This window comes from Idiotropiscis lumnitzeri, chromosome 8 (genome assembly GCF_059441095.1).
Source record: "Idiotropiscis lumnitzeri isolate Australia: NSW breed Sydney's pygmy pipehorse chromosome 8, RoL_Ilum_1.0, whole genome shotgun sequence".
NCBI classification, from domain to species: domain Eukaryota; kingdom Metazoa; phylum Chordata; class Actinopteri; order Syngnathiformes; family Syngnathidae; genus Idiotropiscis; species Idiotropiscis lumnitzeri.
Genome location: NC_142398.1, coordinates 21,141,653 through 21,160,462, shown reverse-complemented (window position 1 = coordinate 21,160,462; position 18,810 = coordinate 21,141,653). Strand labels below are relative to the sequence as shown.

The 18,810-nt window shown below is 42.3% G+C and overlaps 3 protein-coding genes across 3 annotated transcripts; 2 read left to right on the top strand and 1 right to left on the bottom strand.

Moving 5' to 3' along the window:
- Window positions 1-1,562: 1,562 nt before the first annotated feature.
- On the top strand, window positions 1,563-14,359 carry p4hb (prolyl 4-hydroxylase, beta polypeptide). Its single transcript, XM_088303507.1, has 11 exons — window positions 1,563-1,910; window positions 3,898-4,104; window positions 5,398-5,531; window positions 6,357-6,494; window positions 9,339-9,443; window positions 9,544-9,669; window positions 9,754-9,954; window positions 10,220-10,340; window positions 10,856-11,037; window positions 11,454-11,588; window positions 13,045-14,359. The coding sequence occupies exons 1-11, from the start codon at window positions 1,772-1,774 to the stop codon at window positions 13,111-13,113; spliced, it is 1,557 nt and encodes a 518-aa protein (XP_088159633.1). The 5' UTR covers window positions 1,563-1,771; the 3' UTR covers window positions 13,114-14,359.
- Window positions 14,360-15,220: 861 nt separating this feature from the next.
- Window positions 15,221-16,852, top strand: ppp1r27b (protein phosphatase 1, regulatory subunit 27b). The gene is made up of 3 exons (XM_088303352.1): window positions 15,221-15,644; window positions 16,189-16,339; window positions 16,538-16,852. Exons 1-3 carry the CDS (start codon window positions 15,431-15,433, stop codon window positions 16,659-16,661), a joined length of 489 nt encoding a protein of 162 aa, XP_088159478.1. The 5' UTR covers window positions 15,221-15,430; the 3' UTR covers window positions 16,662-16,852.
- A 515-nt stretch (window positions 16,853-17,367) lies between these two features.
- On the bottom strand, window positions 17,368-18,306 carry anapc11 (APC11 anaphase promoting complex subunit 11 homolog (yeast)). The gene is made up of 3 exons (XM_088302849.1): window positions 18,140-18,306; window positions 17,898-18,010; window positions 17,368-17,620 (listed from the first exon to the last, which is right to left on the bottom strand). Exons 2-3 carry the CDS (start codon window positions 18,004-18,006, stop codon window positions 17,475-17,477), a joined length of 255 nt encoding a protein of 84 aa, XP_088158975.1. The 5' UTR covers window positions 18,007-18,010; window positions 18,140-18,306; the 3' UTR covers window positions 17,368-17,474.
- Between the last annotated feature and the right edge of the window lie 504 nt (window positions 18,307-18,810).

Below are 18,810 nucleotides of genomic sequence, written 5' to 3'. Positions count from 1 at the left end.
AGCCATGTCATTCTCCCTCAAATAATTCTACTTACTGGGCAAAGTCAGGGTACTGCTAATTCACAGGCAATTTTTTTATGGAGTCCTTAATAAATATCCTCCAAAATGGAGATGGAAAGGAAAAACAGTTTGGGTGAGAGCTTCGAATAAAAATATTCTTTAAGCTACAAATATATTCGCACAACTCAGTTTTGTACAGTTCTCTTTACAGTGACGGTTGTCAGTCATTATTGAATATTGCATATTTCAGAGATGATTAAGAAGAAATCTTGCAGTTAGCAAGAACATTTCTAATGTGAAGGGAATCCAGTTGGACCGGTTTCTGCTTATTTTAGCCAAACCTTGTAAAATCAACTCAGCTTCTTCATCTGCTCGGTGTTTGTATAGCAGAGATGATAAGCATGATATTATTATTCCACTATTGAGTATTCTCTGCACAGATGCTGTTTTCCCTGACAGTTTCCTAACCTGACGCCAGTTTAAACAACCTCGCGACTGTCCAGGATGTTGGCACTGACTGGACCAGATGAGCCATTTCTCAGGTTACTCGTGCATTTATTCAAAAGTTAATTGTGCTCAGTTTTCAGCAACTTTTAAGCAGCAGACAACAAAAACAACAATTATTTAACAATATTAGACACAAACTCGATAAATTACATTTATAGTTTATACATTTGCAAATGTATTTTTAAAATTTACTTAAACTTGGATTTTATTTACAAAACTACACTTAAAGGATCAGTTTAACCTGATTGCAGGTTTATGTGAGTTTGAAGCCTTTGGAACATTATAAAAGGGTCATTCCTGAATTGAAGTATATTTTTGGTCCCTTTATGACTCTTCAAATAATCCATGCACGAAATACAGAAACACAGACTTGTTTGTTTTGTAAACTGAAGACAATTGGGTTTCAGACCAAAAGATTAACATGAGACAAAAGTTGAGAATTCCATCTTTTGTTTCACGGTAATTTTGTTTAGATTAAATTAACTTCAAGTGAATAACATTTAATATTTTGTTGCACAACCATTACTTGCAATAACTGCTTGAATGATTGTCAAAAATATCTATCTATCTATATATATATATAAATATCTATCTATATATATATATATATATATATATATAAATATCTATCTATCTATATATATATATATATATATATATATATATATATATTTTTTTTTTTTTTTTTTTTTTTCATTTCATGGTACCGTGTTGCAGTGTTTTATGAATTTAGCTTATCAGGCAACACTATTTTTCTGATGACCCTGACGTTGCCAATTGTGCCTAATACGTCAGGCCATAGTGGGTACATCTCATGTCTCCGGTAGTTCAATTAATTACTCGATGGAATGAATGTCCGTCCATGCATTCCGTTTTATCCTCACAAGGGTGGGTGACATGAAAACCGACGTCGTGGGTAGGATCAAAGCGATGCGGTAAATAAATGAATTGAGACGTACCCAACAACGTTGTTGAACGTGGCTTTCACTTCCAGGTGCCGACAGCTGCGGTCCAGTCACAATTCAACACGAACTGCTTAGAGCCTGATAAATACGCATGCGCACAGCAGCTGAGCCCTTTGGTTTCTGCTCGCACTGCCACGTTAGTAGCGGTAGACACAAAATACCAAGCTACTAATCCCAACCCAAGCAAGGAAATAACCAACAAATTGCAAGACTCAACTTCTCAGTCCAACATTTGCCCCTTTCACTCCGCTTCTGACGCCTTCTTTTGTTTTCTGCAAGAGAACACGCTCGAAGGCAAAATGCTCAAGTTTTTCCTCCTTTGCACGTTAGCTGTAGCCTATCGGGCTGAGCTCGCCGAGGAAGACGACGTTCTGGTCCTGAAGAAGAGTAACTTCGAAGAGGCTCTCCAAGCGCACCCTGACATCCTGGTAGAATTTTGTAAGTATGACAAACTCGACCAAAATGTCGCCGGCTAATGTCCGTTTGCTTCATCATACTCGTCGTTTTGTCAGCTAGCGTGTTAGCAAACTAGCCAATCGTAATTAGCGGTAAACTTTGTCACGTTCGACAGGCTGTCCAGCAAGTGGCTAATTGGCGGCGTTTGGCTCATTAAGTGTTGCCGTTGGGCCCTCGCTTGTGAAGTTAACTCGGCGCTGGTAAACTTTTTGAAAGTGTCACGACTGCGAACAGACTCGCCAAGTCGATAATGATGTCTAGTGTCGTGATACCAAAGCTACAGTTGTGCTTAGAATGGTCGACCCACTTTGAAGAAAATATTGCATAGCTTTTTGATTTGTCTGCTTTGTAACCTCGAAAGTTTTCCATTTTTTTTGTTTCATTTTGTAAAATGGCAACGAAAATGATCATGGTTGGCGATTGAGTCTCACGTCTTTGCATTTGAAGTAGCGTAGTTGACCCGAGCCGCTACAAAACGACGTGACCACCCGTGAACCAGACACGGCTGGACGCGGGTCCGACAAGCCAATTGGTTGAGGGTTGGAAGGATGGAGTTTAGGTCGCTCAAGTACAGCTCACATGGGCGGGATCTCAGTGGAGCTAAGTTGACGTGTACTTAACAAAAGGGCATGAGTACGTTTTCACCGATTGCTCTGCAAATAACGATTTGTGATGTGATGTTGGAATTTCTTGGTTGTGTCATAAATGGCGACCACCATGGCGACACAGACCGTGAATGGCAAAACATAAGATTATAAACATTTATTAGTGCTGTGAAGCATTAAAAAAAACGTAACTAAGTAATCGCAAAACTTTTCCATAATTTACTGCGATTAAGCAAAACTTTCAACAACTATTTTTTTTGTAAAGCTTGTAACAGATTTGACAAAGGTAATATCTTGGAATTAATGTCAAATAACCAAATATGAAGTCCATTTTATTTCACAGACTGAGTAGTGTTTTGATCCTTGAATACTATCAAAACTGAGTCATCTTGACAGGCATTTTTCCTTTCAAACATTTCTCAGAACGTATCGGAAAATAATGACTATTTGGTGAACGCATGCATTTCAAGTGTAATTTCAATTTTGGTTAAACTATTTTTGCTTTCCTTCTCCGAAAGAACGTACAACACCAAAAAATATGCTACAGATTGACATCTCTCGCTCTCTCACTCTCTGTGTGTGTGCGTGCGCGTTTACATTGACACCAGTGTGGGAGGGCAAAGGTCATTGCCTATCATCATCCATTTTACTGAGTAAATTGTAATAATCGTCTGTGTTTTCATCGCTCGACAAAGCGTCGTCGTCGGACGCTCAACAACTCGATCGCAGACATCTTGCCTGGATTTGGATGCTTTAAAAACGCAATCCTTGAGGGATGATAGTTAAATTTTTGTCCATTGTTGCTGCTACGACTACTCATCTCTCTAAGCGCTCGCCATGCTACTTCACCACGCCCATTCCAAGTACTCATTCTCTTCAACATGATGCTACTTGTGGTGGGCGAGGACTGGGTGGGTCCTGTCACAAATTGTAAAAAAAAAAAAATATGTTAAGTTATTTTTTTTCTTTGAATGCCTTTGTCATCAGAGTCAAACCACTACCTTTGTTTAAATATAGTTCAACTCACTTCAACATAGTTTATAACCACTAAGACGCCACAAGATGGCGCTAAAGTATTACTTTAACCTCAGCACAAAAGCAGCTAACATGTGAGGGTATTTTTTTTTTCTTTTCAACACATTACAGAGGATATGTTAACATTTCACAGAATGGGTGAATTTGCAAGTGCCCAGCCACAAATATACAATGTTTTACAGTCATCCGATGAAGATAAAATATTTGTTCTTGAGACAAAATGCAAATTATCAATACAGGTTTGCCAATCAAATGTTCATCTTCTTGTCTCTAGTCTTTTGTGTGTGCGTGAACAACTTTCTTTTGTCTTTCTATGTCGCTTCCTTCAGACGCCCCGTGGTGTGGTCACTGCAAGGCCCTGGCTCCCGAGTATGCCAAGGCCGCTGGCATGCTGAAGGCGGAAGGTTCAGCGATCCGTCTGGCTAAGGTTGACGCAACTGAAGAGACTGACCTGGCCCAAGAGTTCGGCGTTCGTGGATACCCCACCATCAAGTTCTTCAAGGGAGGAGACAAGCAATCCCCCAAAGAGTACTCTGGTAAACTACTCCTGAATTATTCTTCTCTGTGCTCGTGACCGCTCAGACCCTTCCAGACATGCGTTGAACTTGATATGTAGACATGACACAATGAATTCCATGTGACAAGATCGGTGGTGTCAGGACAGGATACAGGCCAGAGGACTGCATTTTTTAGAGCATTTTTCTCACAAAAGGCCCAAGTTGAGATCCTCTGATCAAAACAAAGAAAGAAAAAAAAAAACACAAATAATGCTGGCGTTGTACCTCCAAAATACGGTAGTCACTTTTCAGGAGACCCCAAAAACGCGCTACGTTTGTGTGCCCATCAATATTGCATCATCAAAGAGCAAGCCACTTTTGATTGGTCAAGGTGTGAAAGTAACCATGTGTGGACTGACGAATAGAAGTTTTTTTTTTCTTTTTTTTTTTAAATTTATGCGAGGTAACTGCCCGCCTCCACTGCTGGTGAGAAGCATTTTCATCTGCGGGTGAATTTATTTTATCCTGCTAATCCCACAAAGTAGATCTAAATGTCCGCTCCAAGTCATCGATGGTAGCACAACATTCAGCACCTTCACACATGCATGCATGGATTCTTGGTCTGGCCGATGTGGGCAGGAATAAGGATGCACCTGACGAGGCGTTGCTCTACGGCGCTCGCTTTGCTTAAACTAACAGAGGCAGCGGCAATAAGTCATTTGAGTTTGCTTGGCCTGAAGTGCCAGTAGAACACGTTTGAGCCCCTTTGTTGTCTTTGATTATGTGCAGTTAGTCACATCTACCCTGCGGAGGTAGTTTTATTTAAAAAAAAAAAAAAAATTGCCGCTACTTCAGATCAACTTCTGTCAACATGTTCCTAAAGTATCACGGCTCGCCGTGTCATCGTAACGCACTTCTTTTTTTAATAATTGCTTTGTTATACTAATGGTTCGAGTCAAAATGAGGTACAATGTTTAGAAGTGCAATTATTCGTTCTCTCAAGGTTTCAAAATTAAAAACAAAATATGTGTTGGCAGAGTAAAACATTTACTTCCTTTCCCAACACTGCAATTTTAATAAAGGCCATCTTCATTCCTGAACATTTAATCTTGATTTTTCTTTTGAAAATTCTGTCAGGAACATAACAGTCTTCTTCAATAATGCTTCAAATAATAAATTACTCGCATAATTATTTTCTGAGCAGTGTCCTTTCAACAATGTGCATTGCTGTTAAACATTTTTAACGGAATGCAGTTGACAGAATTTACTGTGACTTTCTACAAGACTGGCTGGCAAATGGTCATTGTAACCAAATCGGGTCTCTCTTTTCAGCTGGAAGGCAAGCAGACGACTTTATCAACTGGCTGAAGAAGCGCACAGGCCCCGCAGTCACCACCTTGGCTGACGTCACTGCTGCACAAGCCCTGATTGCTGACCATGAAGTGGTGGTCGTTGGTTTCTTTAAGGTGAGAGAATATTTTGGAGATGGTTGACGTTTGGGGATGGACGATTGATTGAAATTAAAATGTTGAGTTTGGGTTCTTTTGATCGTATCTAATTTTATAATCAAGGAAAATGATTTATGTGCTCAACGCCACGGTATGTTTACAAGTTCCCGACGTTTTGAAGGTATCTGGAATGCAGCGGGATTCTAGCGTCGCAGGCGTCTATTGTATGTGGTTTGGCCCCCCCGAAACAAGTTTTCACAGTTTATAGAAATAATTACACATGAAATATTTTAATACAAACCGTGCTTCGTTTTTAAAACATCGCTCATGCTAAATCAATCGAGGATCACGTTAAAAATGCTAACGGGAAATTGTGTGTCCATTGCTGTTATTGTAGTACACTTATTTACCTTGCTATTAATTTATTTTATCCTTTCAAGTTAGATTTTATTTGAAGTTGTATTTTGAAATATTCTTGGAATGTTTCTCACCACAAAATTCAAGGATACTGGATCCAAGGAATTTTGTTTTGTCATACCAACGCACATTTCCACATAACGTGAAGTATAGTCTCGAGGTCCCGGGTCAGACCTGTGAGTCGCAACACTTGAAGGCAGGATGGACACTTATTGAAGGCACAGATGCAAAGCAATTAAATAGTTCAACAAAAATATATTTTTTTTCCTCCGTAATCGTCCAGCCCAAGTTCACATCCAGTAGACCTGACGTGTTTCGCAAAAAGCATGCATAGAAGTTGTGAATTTCAACTTGAGTACAAGTTATTTGAATATCTTTTTGTCCTCTTTTTGTCACGATACAACTCTGACCGATCTCTGTTCACAGAACGTGGAGTCTGCTGAGGCCAAGGCCTTTGAAAAAGCCGCTGAAGCCGTAGAAGACATTCCCTTCGGCATGACCTCTGACGATGCCGTTTTCACCAAGTTTGAGGTCTCCCAAGATGGTGTTGTTCTCTTCAAGAAGGTGAGCGCCGTTTGTTTCTCCTCACTGCATCCTGCATAAGTGCTGGAACGTATTTTGGGGAGCGTTAGAGGTAAAGAGAGGAAAAAGAAGGAAAAACTCAATTAGAATACATTTTATTTTTAAACGAAACGACTTGGTGTTATCAAATCGGTCCGCTCATTGCATGATCAAAAGAGAAAGTAAATGAATGTCAAATGACGTGTGCGTACAAACGATTACTGATGGACATCGCCCTTTGATCATGCAGGTGCATGAAATCAACCAACCGCGTTGATCATCTAAATGTTCTTTCACTTCACAGAAAGAACTATTCCATGTCACTCATGAGCGATAAAACAAACGAGGCTTTTTAGGAGTCCCCAAACGTTTGATGAGGAAGGTGTCATAAATTGTAGTCAAAAGTACTGCAAGCTGAAAATTGGCTATTATGTAACTAAAAGTACAGTAACTGCACAAATGAGCACTGCATACAGCAAAGCACTCGTTTGAAATGAACTAACATCACATGCACATAAATCAGTAGGGAGGCTTGTGTCATCACTTCCATCTGTCGGCGTAGGCACGAATACGTTGCCGTGAATAACATCCACCAAAAAAAAAAAACGGTAACCATAGTGTCAAGCGGTTCATTAGCAGACAAACGGCAGTATCCTCAACGAGGGCGAAAGGGTGGTCGTCAAGCAAGTCGCCATTTCGTGCTTCAACAAAGACCATTACCCATGGACGGAATTATTCTTGCATTCATCTGCTCATGGCCACAAGCGAGCTCCGAGGAGGAGAATTTATGACGAGGCTGTTCAATAGAAAGGAGTGCACTGACTGTTGGATTTATTTAAAAAAAAAATTAGATCAGAACTTTTCTTTTTATTTGCTCAGAATTGACATTCCCAATGTTGGCCCAATACTTAACGTGTCCCTAATTTCAACATTTATTTTTCCTTTGACGCTCAAATTAATGAGACAAAATTGAATTTAATTAGTTTAATAACGGCTTGTGTGTTTAAAAGTAATGAACCTTAAATGGGTCATGTGTTGCCGCCCGCGCGCGCCTTGCTTGTCAGTCGGTTGCAGTCCCTTTGATTTACCGGCTTGAAATCAGACGCCCTTGACCTCGGCGTGGGTGACCACGCCGTGCTGCTAATTTCAGCCCATCACGGGCTCTCCCACATTGCTTTTCACGTCACCGCCTTGCAAGATCTGCTCTTGGCATGACATAAGTATGTGAAGCCGAATGAGTCTTTGACTATGAGCAGATGAACTTTAGAATTACGCGGGTGGTGATCTTGTTGGGGCGTGAGAATATGCAACCTCAAAGATTTGTATTTGTACAGGGTCTGACATGAAAGCTTTTTGGGTGGTGGCCCTCCCTGAAGCCGTATAAATTTCTGGTGTAAGATGTCACATTTGAGGGATTTTTTATTTTTTATTTTTTTAAGTAAAGCAGCGATCCACAAACATTTGAGGGTCTGTTCAGTTACGAATGCACTCGAACGCCTTTCATGCTCCAAAATGACGTCTTTCATGCAAAAATGTGAAAACAAAAAAATGCTTAAACTGCAAGTTTGAGAGCTCCAGCGGGTCTGTTATCAGACACAATAATCCCATCTCCGTTGATGTCTTGAACTTGGTCAAGGTCCAAAGCATGACTAAGAGTGGGAAATCTTAGCTTTTCGTGACTGGACAGTCTACATTTCTGTATCGATTTCCAATGCCATTCGCTCACACATTATTTCACAGTCACAATTCCTTGTGATTCCTTCCTTTGATTTACTTAAAAAAATCATTTGTATTGTAATTGTGGTTATACCTAATGAGCATTTTCCAACTGGCAGAACAGGTTAGCATTTTATTTTAGAAGGCCGTTTTTTTTGGGGTTTTTTTTCTCCCCAGCCAAACGAATTAGTGGCAGCACGGTCTTTGTAGTTTGGCTCAGTTTAAATGTCACTTGTGCCGCCCATGCTGGGCTGGTACAACTCATGAGTACAAGAACTTCTCTTGATGTACATTTTCGTGAAAGGAAATGCCGTCCTTGTATTTGACAACACACGTGACCTGAATTGTGTTGGATTAAAATGAGAGGTTCTCTCTTCTTTACGAATAGCAATTAGCAAAATTGTGATGACTGAGTTGTCTCTATAATGTGGCTGCTGTTCTCCAAAAGGTCTCAATTTTTGTGATGGAATGGCGTATAATTTAAAAAAGAAAAATAATTTGGAACCTGAAAATTTTTCTTTTCAGTCCTGAGGTCACCAAACTGATGTGAAGGTTTTATAAAGTTATCAAATCTATTAATTTTACTGCCAGACAACCGCTCAGAGCTGAGATAAAATAACTTGGTGTTTAATTATTAGTAACTCTGTGTCAGCCGCTCCAGGTTCTTAGCTCAAAACTGTCATCGCGAGTCAACAACCCCTTCCTGTTGATGGCCGTGTGGCAGCGTGAAGTCCCGAGCTTAATCGAAAATCATTGCCGTCACGTGGGCGCTTTGCTGCAGTTAAGCAAGCTCTCTCTTAATAAGCAGCTGGCAACGTTGACTTAGCACAACAGGGTCTTAAATTTCACAGCCAATCACTGCCAGCGTTGGCATCGGCCAAACGCCACTTTGCTCTCGTGTGCCCGTAAGAGCTGCTTGGATGGACAATTTGACCGCAACTATTCTTAACACTCAATAAATTTCTGTTTACCCTTGAGGCCCTCGTATAACCCGGAAGATCAGGGGATTTGGAAGGAGCGTCTGGTAAATCTGTTCTTGGGGGGGTGGGCACCTGCAGAGGAGATGGGAACACCCGCTCGGCCTTTGGATGATCTTTGTAACGCACCGATTCTATCTGGTCTGTTTTTCAGTTTGATGAGGGACGTAACACCTTTGACGGCGAATTCACCAAAGAAAATATCCTGTCTTTTGTCAAAGCCAACCAGCTGCCTCTTGTCATTGAGTTCACAGAGCAGGTAATTGGTGGGGGTCCCTGACGTCAATCAATTTGAATCCTTCCTGTGCAAAGTAACATTGCGACAAGCAATCTGATTTCATATATTTTCTCATCTACAGACTGCCCCTAAAATCTTTGGTGGCGAGATCAAGTCCCACATTCTCATGTTTCTGCCAAAAGCAGCCGCCGATTTCCAGGACAAAATGGACCAGTTCAAGAAAGCTGCAGAGTCATTTCAAGGGCAGGTAGGTCAACTCTTGCAAGGTCGCAATGTCCCTCATCCAGTCAAGTTTAGTTACTATGTCCAAAACGCCCCCTCCCCTGTCCAGATCTTGTTCATTTTCATCGACAGCAGTCTGGACGACAACCAGCGCATCCTGGAGTTCTTTGGCCTGAAGAAGGAGGAGTGCCCCGCCATCCGCCTCATCACCCTGGAGGATGAGATGACAAAGTACAAGCCAGAGAGCAGCGACATCACCGCAGAGGGCATCGTTGCATTCTGCACACAATTTACGGAAGGAAAACTGAAGGTGACGCAACTGAAAACGTCTCTTTAATTTCTTTTTAGATCCCTTTGAAACGAGGTTTATTCATTTAATTTTTTTCAAGTTTGGCGGGCCGGATCAATACGTTTCGCGGGCCACATGTGGCCCCCGCGCCGTAGTTTGCTACGCCTGCTGTAAAGGATCACAGTGGCTAGCTTGATCTCTTAACAAGCTCTTTTTTTGGAGAAAAATCAGTTAACAAAGACGATGTGGTACATAGAGTGACCGTTGTACTTTCTCCTGGCCACAGCCTCACCTGATGAGCCAAGATATCCCCGAGGACTGGAACGTAAATCCTGTCAAGATTCTGGTCGGCAAGAACTTTGAGGAGGTCGCCTTTGATCCCAAGAAGAACGTCTTTGTGGAGTTCTGTAAGTTTTTCTTTTTTCTCGTTAACAAATTGGCTGCCGGCCAATCGCAGGGCACACAATCACAAGAAAATTCTCAAACATGACCGAAGGGTATTTTTGTCACAGTTGTAAATTCTGACCCGTTCTCTGTATCCCTGCTAAGCCTTTTTCATATCCAAGAGTAGATGGTCATGCTTCACACGCAGCGTCTCGTGGCCGCCCCGAATTGTTATCAGACACTGATGCGAAAGAGATCCCCGTAAAAATAGCTGCTGGATTATTAGTCTGTGATTCCCAAATGTGCGCTATTTTAGGTGTCGTCTTTTTAATCAGTTGTTTAGCTTCTGGGCAGCTCTCAACAGATGATGCTCAGCCGCACAACAGGCATTTATTTAGCTCTGGCTGCACGTGACTGATTTCCGGTAGTCGGTTCCCGGCTATTTGTTTTTCAATGTGCCTTTTGTCTGTATTGTGTTTCCGTTTGTTGTTCAGAGGCACTTGGACATGCCCATAATTTGCAAAATATGTTGTCTCAGATGCCCCTTGGTGCGGCCACTGCAAGCAGCTGAATCCCATCTGGGAAAAGCTGGGAGAGAAGTACAAGGACAGCGCAGACATCGTTGTCGCCAAGATGGATTCCACAGCCAATGAGATCGAGGCCGTCAAAGTCCACAGCTTCCCTACTCTGAAATTCTTCCCTGTAGGAGACGAACGCAAGGTGTTTAAACTCATTCTTGGAACAACTTAGACATTTCGAACGCTATTTAGTGACCTTTTATAACACCCACTGCGGCTCTGTTCATGTACGAGCGTTCCTTGCTTCCCAACTGTCATTGGTGCTTTTTGATTTAGCATCACTCATCGTGTAGCAACGCGAGCCTGTTGAGCCCTTTTCTTGGTTTAGTTCATGACGTTCCGGCTTGGGAGGTGCCCTGAACTGGCCTTCATCTGGGGTTGGCGTTTGTAATTCTGCCCTCAGTTTATCACTAAGGATTGCATCCCATATGAAGTCAGATAATGGTCGCCATTTTGCAACTCATTTGTCCTTCGCCACCGCTCTCAAGACGTCATATCTGAGCCGATTGTGGGCAAAGTATTCGTTGACATTTATGAGAATTGCTGTTTTATGAACAGGTGATTGACTACAATGGGGAGAGAACACTGGAAGGCCTCACAAAGTTCCTGGAGAGCGGCGGCAAGGAGGGAGGGGCCCCCGCCGGAGAGGAGGAGGAGGATGACGACGACGACGATGATGACTTTGATGCTGAGGTGAGTGTCCCCGCTCGGTAGCATCCATAAATCTTTTAACAAAACTCCTTTTTTTTTTTTTTTTGTTGTCGAATTTTGGAGTGTTTTTCATTGAGGAATGGGCCAAAGTCCCAGCGGCAATCTCAAGATTTGAGACGTAACAAAAACAACTTGCTACAAAGTACTGACTTTGGGGGACTGAAGAATTGCGCACTTGCCAATGTCAAGTTTATTTTCAAGAATTTTCTTTTTTACAAAAAAAAAAAACTGCAGCGGGGTGAATAGGTTTGCAAGGCGCTGTACTGTTACACGCTCTCGGCATTTGATTAGGAAATTAGAACTATTTTTAGTTTGGCCGAATTTTTTTATACAGCTTCTCTTCGATCCAATTAGATGTTGCGATGTCCAATTGAAAGTGTGTGCCTTGAAATCCTGGTTTTAAGCTGAGCTTCTTGTAACATGAGCAAAATTAGTCTTGATGCGCAAGTCCTATTGGGATCATCTTTTATGATTTTTGGAGGCGTCCAAGGTGCCGTCCCCAAAAAGATTGAAGGGGGCTTGTCAGGATTTTAGGTTGTAACATTAGAAGTGACCCACTTTGTTGCCTTCCAAACGGCTGCGCTTTACTGAGTCAAATAACCTCACTAGTCTCGAGGATGTGCCGGTGCCTGTCCGAGCTGACTTTGGGTGCGAGGTGTGGTACAACTTGAAATAGTCGCCAGCCGATCAAAAGGCGGCCGCTCACATACGCAGTCACGCTTAAGGACAATTTACTCTTCAACTAACCTACTGGACAGGTCTTTGGAAAGTTGAGTACCTGAAGAAAACCCACACCGGCATGGGAAGAACATGCAAAGGCCGGCGTCAAACTCAAATATTGGCATTTAAAGCATTTCAGTGATCTGACCAAAGGTGTTAATGTGTCGAGATAACGATCATTACAGGTCCTTCATGAACAGTGAGTGTTTATTTGCACTTGTTTTTTTGTTTTTTTTAAAGCTCGCCTCCTTCTCAGAAGTCTAATTACGGTGCAGCACACCGATGGCCACAAATATCTTCTACAGCTGTTAGAACTACTTACTGGGCTTTGCCTGTGTCGACCCAATCATGAAGTGGCACACGTGCAGTGCCTGCAGCCATCGTAGTGTACGTGCTCGTTCGGCCACTGGGCACACCGCACATGGCGACAAGTCGGGTCAAAACACTCAAACACGTTGAATATCCCCGATTTAGTATCGGAACGGCCAAAATGTTTTCTCACGGCAGGAATATCTGAGATTTTGGAGTCATTACGGTAATCTGAGCAGTCCTTGCAACTGCAAGGGTGAGAATCAAGGCTAAAATCGGACTAATTATCAAACAGTGTGAACCAGGCTTAAATTTTGCAATACTGCACGCCCTCCACCCCCAGTTCATCCTAAAAGTATCAATTTTAAATGAGATGAAACGTTTAACGTGAGTGTCGACTGCTTTCCAGGATTTGGACGATTTGGACGGTCAAGACGAGGACTCCGACGGCGAGGATAATAGGCACATCGAGCTGTAAAGAGTTGCAAGAAGAGAGTCCCGCTCCGCCCCCTCCGACCAGTCGCCTACACTACCGTTACTCTTTATATAGACCCCCCGTCACGCTACTGAGAGCATTACGTCCCTTGTCTCGCTGCCAGTCAGTCCACCAGCCGGCACACTCGTTGGCCAGTCAGTATATCGCTTCCCGTTTTCTCTTTCACGGACAGGTCTTGTACCATTTGTTGGGAGGGGGGGGGGCGCAGGGAACAACGCTACGCCTCCGTGAAGGTGCTGATGCCCCTTCAAAGCGCCGTCATGCCAAATATTGGCCTATTTTATGTAAAAGGTTGGAATTGAGATCCTCTTGACAAAAATTTTATTTTTACACCCCACCTTAACATCCATCAGGAGTCCATGTGCACTTGTGGTGTTTGGGCTAAGGCTTTCTAGTTAGTGTGATTATCTTTTGTAAGGATTGATCTCTCAGGGGACAAATGGCCTACCTGTTGTTATATTTTCACTCAAATGATCCCTCACGGTGTAGCAAAAAGCCCCCCCGAAACTGTGTCTGAACAACCTGCCGTGTGTGTAAGTGGTGGCGGAGTCTACTTTTGTCCCCCCCCCCCAAAAAAAATTAACTCCTCACTTTGCATGGGGACTACTAACCATTTTCTAAAAGGAACAAATGCTAACTTTTTCGGAGGCGGCGGAATATTTTTTTATTTTTTTTTTTATTTAATTGCTTTAACTGAGTTTTTTTTTTTTTTTTTATTATGTTTAGGACTTTTTTTTTTTTTTTTTTGTTTGACCATTGTGCCCAGTTGTAGCCAGTTGGCCTTTTTGGGGCAGAGTTAGTACTTGGACACGCACTCAGGCCGTGGATGTTTTTCTTTTGGGAGCCAGTTCTGAAAAGTCGCACTGTGTTCATGCCTCTTGCGAGATTCTTTGTGGTTACTAAAGCCGACAGATGTGCTACGTTTAATAGGTAGGTCCGAGGCAAGCGTTTGTTAATCTGATATGGGGAGAAAGCAGTTGCACAGCACCACCCCTTGCCCATTCTGTACCCTCTGGATCACTCTTGGCTCTACTTGTGTTGGAGAGATTTGAACGGCTAGTTTTCCTGCTCAGGAAGATGATGTTTGTGTGTGTGTGGCGGCATGAGTAGACTGAGGTGATACGATTGACATCTGTACAGCAGAGAGGGATACTTAAAGCATTCCATCATATCCAGTTCGATGTGGAAAATGTGAAATGGTGGCCAATAAACAAAACGATCTAAAACACCTTTGCCTGGAGTTGGTGTTGATTGACCGGTCACGTGGCACTTTTACAAGATCTCTTCATGGACCCAAAAAAATGGTATTGTGCATGTCTGAAAGGTAGTTGATTCGGGGAGAAGAAAATCTTGGAAGGTGCAAATATGATTATGGCGGTTCCACTGTTCCGGTGGGACACTAAAAAATCGCGGTATAACATGATGCACCTTTTTAGCATGATCATTCCCAAAAAGTAATTATTTCATCAACACACCACTTGTCTACAAATTTTGTGCCTTTTCAACCTGCTGTGGCGTAGCGACTAATATTTTAAAATATTGATTACTAGGAAAAGCTTGTGGGTTGCTACGTGAAGCCTTTTTAAAGAAAATTTTAAAACCGTCAGATTGTTGAAATAATGCTCTAAAACAGTGATATGAACCGATACTGGTTCTGTTGACACACTCTAAAAAAGAAATTGACGGAGTTTTTTTTTTTTACAGAGGTGACTTAATTTTGGGGCAATGTCAGTGTGTAGAAGCATATGGTTATGTATACCTTAATTTAGCTTCTTACATAAACTGCTGAGGCATGAAGACTTTCTCTAATTTGCTAAAAAAAAAAAAAAAATTAAAACTTCGGATAAAATTATATAAAAACTGATGAGTCGCACTTGAAGTGAGTGCGAAATTGTGTCTGAATTTAAAATGGTCTGAAGAAGGCATCTGTGCCGTCGTCGTACGTAACCACATGAGAAGAATGACAAACAGCCGTGATGTTGCATCTCCCCTGACGGTGCCCTCCTTAAGTTGCCTCCTTAACGAAGACGGGCCCCCCCCCACTGATGTGATGTCACCGCTACCATTCGTGGGCAACATGTCGGTTTGTCAGAGGTGAAAGTTTTACCACTGCGATCTGTGGCGTGTCCTAAAATAACCCGACAGAGAATATAAAGGGGAGGTCTGGCCTCCACAGCAGCAGCAGCTCCACACTTCAATCACACAGAGGAAGTCTGACCTTTTGAGCGAAAAGACATCACGGACCACAAATTTTGTGCTTGAATCTTTGATTTTATTTTTTCCCCAAAAGCAAAGAAGAATGAAGTACTACCAGTTCCCCACATCTCAGCCCGTATCACTTCGAGCTTATGCCCACAACAAGTACAAGGCCTCCGCGTCGCAAAAGCCCATCCGAAGTGTGCATTTCCCCAATGACATCGTTTTCCAGGACTTTGTGCGGCATGGTGAGCTGGAGAGGATTGGACTCTTCATCCGAGCCAGAAGAGTCACCCTGGACGCCATTTACCCCTCTGGTGAGTCTCGTTATCTGGAAAATCTTTGGAGCTTTTCTTTGAGATGGGACCATACTCTACTTAGCAAGGTGTATGACAAAAATGCCACTTTAAAAACAAAGCTCATGAGACAAAGGGCATTCTTGCGCAAAAATTACCATTTGAGGATGGCACAGAAAGGCTTAAGAGCAAACTAACTGAAGTGCAATGTATGTATTCTTTTCCCACAAAACTCAAAATTGTAATGTTCTTTAGCGCTATGGTAGTCCTGCATGCTATTCCAAATCCGCACCCCAAAAAAATACTCATTTTACGATATCAGAATAAGATAATTAAGGCCCATCTGCCATCTTGTGGTGAACGGTGATATTACAGCTTAATACCGTCAACCACTGCGTATTTGCTTTTCAACTCCCACAGTCGCTTTTTTCAGCTTTTTATTTGTTGGGTTTATAAAACTGTAAATGTATTTTTTCAAATGAATCAAGTGTCTGCTCCAAGTGTCGTTGCGAGCCACATGCCAGTGACCAGACTTTGACATTGTGATGCTCTCTTGTGTGTGAAGGCATGGCCGCCATCCACGAGGCAGTGCTGTCTGGGAACCTGGAGTGCGTGGAGCTGTTAGTCCACCACGGAGCAAACATCCACCAGAGGGACGATGAAGGGTGGACCCCGCTTCACATGGCCTGCAGCGACGGCTTCCCTCACATTGCACGGTGAGTGTTTATGCAACAAAGCTGGTCACCATAGCAGTCAAAACACTGACTCATAGCCAGCGGAGGCCACGACATTCCATGTCGACGAGCACGTACTCGACATTGCCGTTGTAAGAGAAGCCGGGGGTCCACTGCATGCTTGCACCTCCCTGAATTTGACAGTAACGCATGACGCTGATGTGTTTGCGTTACTTTCAGCTATCTTCTCTCACTGGGCGCCGATCCAAATCTGGAAAACGACTGCGGCGAGAAGCCGTGTGACCTGATCGACCCGGAGAACAAGGAACTGCTGGACCTGTTCGGTCTTGTCGACAATGACTGAGAGCCTCTGAGCAAGATGTGGGATGGCAGCCTGGTACGGTTGCTCCAAATGTTCTGATGAAGCGAAGAGAAAAGGCCTCTTGGGTTCAGTGTTCTGAACCAGAAAGTTGCCTCAACTGTGGAGGTGTGGTGGAAGGAAGCGTGATTTACTGACATGGACTTGCAGCAGCCAGCTCCATTTGCATCTTTTTATCCCGCTGTGAGTTTGAATGAAAGATTTAAATTACGTAATTTATGTTTCATCCTGGAAGACAAATGCATTGATTTGAACATGAATGTTTGCTGGACATTTGTAATGTTACAAATGGTTTGCTTCGCTGACACAAAATGGATTCTAGGATCTGCTCGCTGAGAGAGACCGTATTAGTTAGATATTATTTTCTATGAATGGATTATGACCAATAGAAGAAGCCTTACCAATAACTTTTTTATATACATGATATAGGTCATTCTAGTAACATGTTGATAACTGTACAGTCTTATTTTTGTTACATTTTGTACTTCTAAAATAAAGTTTTTAATCAGATTACTCTGACGGATTTATTTCATAGAACTTTTCAGTTCCGGACCAGAACACCAGCCAGGTCAAGGTAAGGAGGTGAAAATCCAGGATGTATTAGTGTTTGGATTTTGCTCTGTCGCCCTCAAGTGGCGAATATCTGTAGTGACGGCTCCATGGGAAAACAAAAGGAGAGAAAATGCAAATGAATTGTAACCAGGCATTTTTTTTTATATAGTTTTGACGCACTATACAATTACAAAAACATATTTACAGGAAAGACCAAAAATCTTCAAGCAGTTTCCCCATCGTGTTTCACTCTTTAAACTTCCACTCCTGTCGACACATGGGGCACTGCTGCTGGACCTGCTGCGAGTTGAGCCACTTCAAGATGCAGTGCATGTGGAAACAGTGGGAGCACTGACCCCAGACCAGTGGGCAGTCATCCCCAGGCACTTTACCTGTGAAACGGGTTGGAACATTTGCTCACTTGTAAATAGTTTTCAGATTTGACTCACTTTGATTTTCGATTTAGTTAAGGATATGATTTCATGTAGAAAACATTCTCAGAAGAAGCAATGCTGTAAGTAGATGTCTCGTCCTAACTTGGGGCATAAGTAAAAATATGAATATTTACATTGAGACTTCCAAGAAAGAAAATCTCTCCTGCACCGCCTCATTGGTTAGTCCTGACCCAACTCACACAAATGCATCCAGAATATCTCAATTGTTACTTACAGTCCGGACAGCAGCCATTGAAAGCCAACCTGCAGATCCCACAGTTCTCATCATTGGCTATCCACAACCACGACGCCACTCCGTTCCACTTCTTGATCTTGACTTTCATCCTGCTGTGTACGAAGGCAGCAGAGAATTAGCAATCGCACCTTCCACTGCCATTGCGAGCTGACGTTTAGCAAGATAGCTACGTCTGGAGTTAAACTTGTTCAGATTCTGCAACATCTACCGATTTTACTCACCTGTCAGCGACTCACTTCGTCTTTAAAGCCTCTAACGCCAGTTTAACGTTGATGTTTCGATCATTGCAGGTAGGTTGATGTACTATATGGCAATTTTCCTCGACTTTTTTTTCACCAATCCCTCCACTTTAGTTGTCTTCTACTTCTTGTGCTTTAAAAAGCAGTTGCTCAGCAACGTCATGACTCATTACCGCCATCTAACGGACCGGCGCGATAAATTAAGTATTACACTGCTCAACAGCAAATTTTAATCAGAGATGGCTTGATGTGTGTCATTGTGTGCCTAAATGTATTTTTGACACCGATTTAAGAAAAAAAAACACGGTTCACTTCTTTTTATTCGGCACATAATTGTTGCTGGTTTTGATGTTTGAACAACGAGAGCTTGCGAAATACGGATTTTCCCATGCGTTGTTGGACCTGGAACTTAATTCATAAATATTACTAACATTATTATTATTATTATTATTATTAAAAACTGATATACTAGAGAAATAAATTAGGGCCCACAACAAACTTACTTGACTTACATCTCTGATGAGAAATAAAAATTACAAAAATATAAATATTAGTTTTTTGAAATGTATATATTAACATCACCCTACAGTACAGCAATACTTTTTGATCTTTCGGTTGCGTCGACTGGCCACTAGGATGCATTCAAGTGACCT